The sequence below is a fragment of the Pavona decussata genome, unplaced genomic scaffold (assembly GCF_977016875.1).
Source record: "Pavona decussata unplaced genomic scaffold, jaPavDecu1.1 SCAFFOLD_2, whole genome shotgun sequence".
NCBI classification, from domain to species: Eukaryota; Metazoa; Cnidaria; class Anthozoa; order Scleractinia; family Agariciidae; genus Pavona; species Pavona decussata.
The window spans coordinates 1,984,224-1,988,701 of record NW_028145426.1 but is presented as its reverse complement, the minus strand read 5'-3'; the positions used below and the strand labels follow the sequence as shown (position 1 = coordinate 1,988,701).

Genomic DNA, 4,478 nt, shown 5'->3' with positions numbered 1-4,478 from the left:
TCGAATACAGCAGCAGATGGCTCAAGAGGCACAATTAATCTATTCATGAGACTTGCAGGAGTAATTTCATGACACGATGAAAGATAAAAGTAAATAAAAATATGTCGTATTTAGAAAAACAGTTTCTGTTTTACCAAAATGAACATAATTTAAAATGCTAATTTAAATATGGAAAGAACTGTTTGTCACAACCAGTAACAGCAGCTGGAATGCCAGGGTTATCGCCCGCAAATATTCCTCGACTGAAAAGTTAAGATCTTGTTATTCAACTTCACCATGGCTTCCCAGTTCTGCAACCGTAGGTTGAGTAGACTTGCACAGCTTGTTTCAGATCATTATGAAACTTTCATGTTTGCCTTTTCTCTATCGAACATGGTGTTCTCTCTCTTGGCAGTAACAGGAAATCTTCTAGCTATTCGCGCCTTATGGAAAGCTTCATCAATACCCACCAATCTAAAAAAGTCCTTCCTGAGTCTCGCTTTTTCTGATCTTGCTGTGGAATTACTTCCTCAGCTTATGTTAGGTGTTACAATTGCGGGGATGTTAAAGATGGCAGCGAATGGAAATTACAACTTTGACTTCCTCTGTCCAAATATTTTAAATGTGGGTTATTTCTCTTTTTTTCTCCTCACATGCGCATCGTTCTCAAACGTATCCGCCATTGCTGTCGATAGACTCCTCGCGGTATCTCTTCATCTACGCTATCAAGAACTTGTCACTTCCAATGAACGTGTCAATGTTGCTTTGGTGACTTTATGGTTAACAAGTGGTGTCGCTGCAACCATATTCATCTCACTTCCTCAAAGCAACAGCATAGTAATAGCCATTGTCGAAATTGTTGGACTTCTGTTAACAACTGTGGCATATTTTCGTATTTACAAAGTTGTAAGATATCATCGAAATCAAATACAAAGCCAAGCTGAGCAATCAAACGTACAAGCAATAGAGCTAGTCCGGGAAAAGAAGTCCGCTTTTAATACCTTGTTTGTGTATGTTGTTTTCCTAGCAAGTTATCTTCCAAACTTGTGCTCACAAATGTTCTTGTTAACTGAGCGTTTGCAAATTTCTTTTTTATTAGCTGAGCATGTGACATTGCTCTTAGGTCTTTTAAATTCCTCATTAAACCCAGTTGTTTACTGTTGGCGATATCGCAAACTTCGTCAAATAATGCAACGCTTACTCAAGAAAATATTTCGCATCAACTAAGCAAGTTGCAACGTGAAATGCGTCTTTACTTGCCCTCGTGAACTGTTCAGGAATAGTCAAAGATAATTATAGTGGTCGCGCTCAGTGGTTAGATGTTCAGTAAAATTTGACGACGGATATGGAGATGACAAAACAATGAAGAACGTGGACTAAATGATGTCTTTCACCATATTACACTTTTATTCATGTTAACTTGTAGTACCTGATAACCAGTTCTGTAACAACATTGAAATGATATCATAAAGTTTTCTACAATGAATTCTTTGAACTCTGTTTAAAACGGTTACGGATAAAAATAAACAAATAAATAAATAATAATAATAATAATAATAATAATAATAATAATAATAATAATAATAATAATAATAATAATAATAATAATAATAATAATAATAATAATAATAATGATGATGTGTGGAGAGGAAGCTTGAGAAGTAAGTACGTGGACTATAATGGCAGGGAAAGTTGCTGACCGAGAGGAAGTCTGATTTACAGCTGTGCAAGAATGAGTGTTTCAGTTGGCTGAATAAATGGAGATCATGCCCCTCGCACACCATTGCCGGTGTATTTGAACTGTACGAGCAACTGTTGCCCACAAAGCTATACTCTAGTAAGAAGACACACACGAGTTGTCCCGGGGATGTGAAGTGTAGGCTATGTGGTCATGTCCAAGAAAGTGTCCCGCACATTCTGGCCGGGTGTTCTGCACTAGCTCAGAACAAGTATTTGCTCAGACATAACATGGCTTTAAAAGTCCTGTTCTACAAGCTCCTAGTCTACGTGACCAGGATCTTCTTGAGAAAGTACCACCGTGGTACTCGTCAGTGATGCCAAAGCCGGTGTACAAGTCAGAACAAGTGGAAGCGTGGTGGGATGTACCTGTGTATGCAGATCATTAGGAGGTGCGAGCCAACCGGGTCGATGCGAGGGTTGTGAATCATGAGAGCAAGAAAGTCACGACCATAGAAATGCGTTGTCCATGGATTAGTAATCGAGAGAAGAAGAGCTAGGAAAAAATTATGAAGTATGGTCCCTTGAGGTGGGAACTGAAGAAGCAATATAAAGGATACGAGGTGCACCAGTATGATATTATTATGGATGTGCTAGGCGGCTGGTCGAAAGAAACAGAGATAAGTGTGCGATTAGTGGTTGGGCGAAAGACTACTCAAGTCTTAGAGAGAATGCAGAAGGCGGTTTTATCGGCGACGCTGAACATTGCAAGAACTTTCAAAGTAGTAACACGATAATGTTATATTATACCAAGATTGATAGACCAGCCATGAATAGTTATTTGTATGAGTTTTAGACTTTCAGACATTTAGACTATGACTTTTATATATGTATATATATTTTATTGATTCATTCACGCGCTATTTTAATTTTCGCTTGGCTCGCAGGTTACGCTATGCGCCCTGTGTTGCTTACTGTGCATACAGATAGTTTTACTGCATTATTATTATCATCATCATCATCATCATCATCATCATCATCATCATCATAATAATAATAATAACAATAAGAATAATAAATCCGCCGACTCCGTGCGCAGACAACTAAGCGATCTTGGAAAGACAATCGATCGTTTACTACAACCAGTGTTTACAAGTAGGAAAATCTTGGAAGATTTAAAAGTCACGGAAACGAAGCCCTCACTGGTAAACCAACAAGGCGTTGTGTATGAATTTAAATGCAATTCGTGTGATGAGTTATATAGGCTACACGAGCCGTCACCTTCACCGTCGCATTGAGGAGCACAAATATTCCGCCATCGTCAGCTCAAGGCTTTGTCACTGAGGTAAGAATAAATTTGTTTAAAAATAATCCTTTAAAATAATTGTGCTATAGTTGGTAGGACCGATATAGGCCTGTAGTTGTTGGGTTCAAAGCTTTCACCAGATTTCACCTGAAACGATAGAAAGATTGAAAATGTCTGTCAACGTCTTATGTATGAATGGAACAGCTTTTTTTAATATCCTATGTCAGATTCCATCCTGACCGGTTGCTTTGGATATTTTCACTGTGTTCAGCAACTCCAGTACTATAGCAAGCTTAACCTCCTTAAGCGTGAAAGACGATTTAATTTTGGTCTGGTAATCTTCGGGTGCTATGTTGTTTGCGCCAGAGAGAAATTCAGAAGCAAGTTTTGAACCAATTGCTGTGAAGTAGGTGTTCAAAGAATTTGTGACGTCCCTTGGTTCAGTCAAGTTAAGATCAGAGTCGGTCTTCAATTCAATTATTTTGGTGCTGCCGGTCTCCTTACCTTCAATTGTTTAATAATTTTCCAAGTAGCCCTTTGGTTACCAGATGCTTCAGTTATCTGTCTCTGATAAAAATGCTTTTTCTTCAACTTTATTTCTTTATTCACCAGGTTTCTGTGAGTCCTATAGCCTTTCCAGTCCTCCGAAGTTCCACGTTTAGTTGCTTTCCTTTTAAGCCAATCCCGCTTAAACACTGGCTGCTTTAGTTCAGTATTTAGCCACGGTGAAGGCCTACTTCGTACTTTTTTGGTCCGAAGTGGGGAGTGTTTATCAATGACATTTAGAAACGCTGTCCATTTTGTCCTGGCATGGCAGGTGTCATTAAATAACTATATATAGCCGATTCATATGAGACCTGCCAAGTAATGAAACTGCAAAACATCCAAGAACCACTTAGACAACGAAACAATCTGGTTTTAGGGCACAGCACTCGACAACTACTGCTCTTTTAAATTTATCGCGGGATGGTAAACGGGGTGCTTTTTCTGTATTAAAAAAAGCCTTTGATACCGTGGACCACATTATTCTGCTGAGAAAACTAAACGCTATGGAGTAGAAGATAGGGCACTTGCGTGGTTCAGATCGTATTAAGAGGATAGACAACAAGTGTGTACGTAAATGGGGTCACCTCGTCGATGGCGAATATAACATGCGGAGTTCCACAAGGCTCCATTTTGGGACTGCTACTCTTTCTTGTATACGTTAACGACTTTCCAAAGTCTGTAGATTACAAACTTTCTCAGGCTGCAGTTTAGCGGCATTACAGGATGAAATGTCCAAAGATCTAAAGGGAATTACGTCATGGTTTTGCTAATAAGCTTGTATTAAATGTTTTGAAAACAGACTTTATGTTTATAGGATCAAGACAGAGAGTGGCGGCGTGCGAAGGAAATGTGACTGACTGCGTTTGAATGATGCAGTGTTGCAACAGGTGAATTCCCTGAAATGCCTTGGTGTAAATGTTGACAGAAATTTAACTTGGGATTTTCATATTCCTGGTATTAGGAAAAAAGT

General features: G+C 38.9%; 1 protein-coding gene and 1 pseudogene across 1 annotated transcript; both read left to right on the top strand.

Annotated features, from left to right (window-relative positions):
* The first annotated feature begins 219 nt into the window (after positions 1 to 219).
* Positions 220 to 1,405, top strand: LOC146489959 (melanocyte-stimulating hormone receptor-like). The gene has a single exon (XM_085088613.1). It carries the CDS (start codon positions 277 to 279, stop codon positions 1,204 to 1,206), a length of 930 nt encoding a protein of 309 aa, XP_084944739.1. The 5' UTR covers positions 220 to 276; the 3' UTR covers positions 1,207 to 1,405.
* Positions 1,342 to 2,593, top strand: LOC146489958 (uncharacterized; annotated as a pseudogene).
* Positions 2,594 to 4,478: the final 1,885 nt, after the last annotated feature.

Coding starts and splice junctions, on each gene's coding strand:
- LOC146489959 (XM_085088613.1), top strand. CDS start 277: ATGGCTTCCCAGTTCTGCAACCGTAGGTTGAGTAGACTTGCACAGCTT.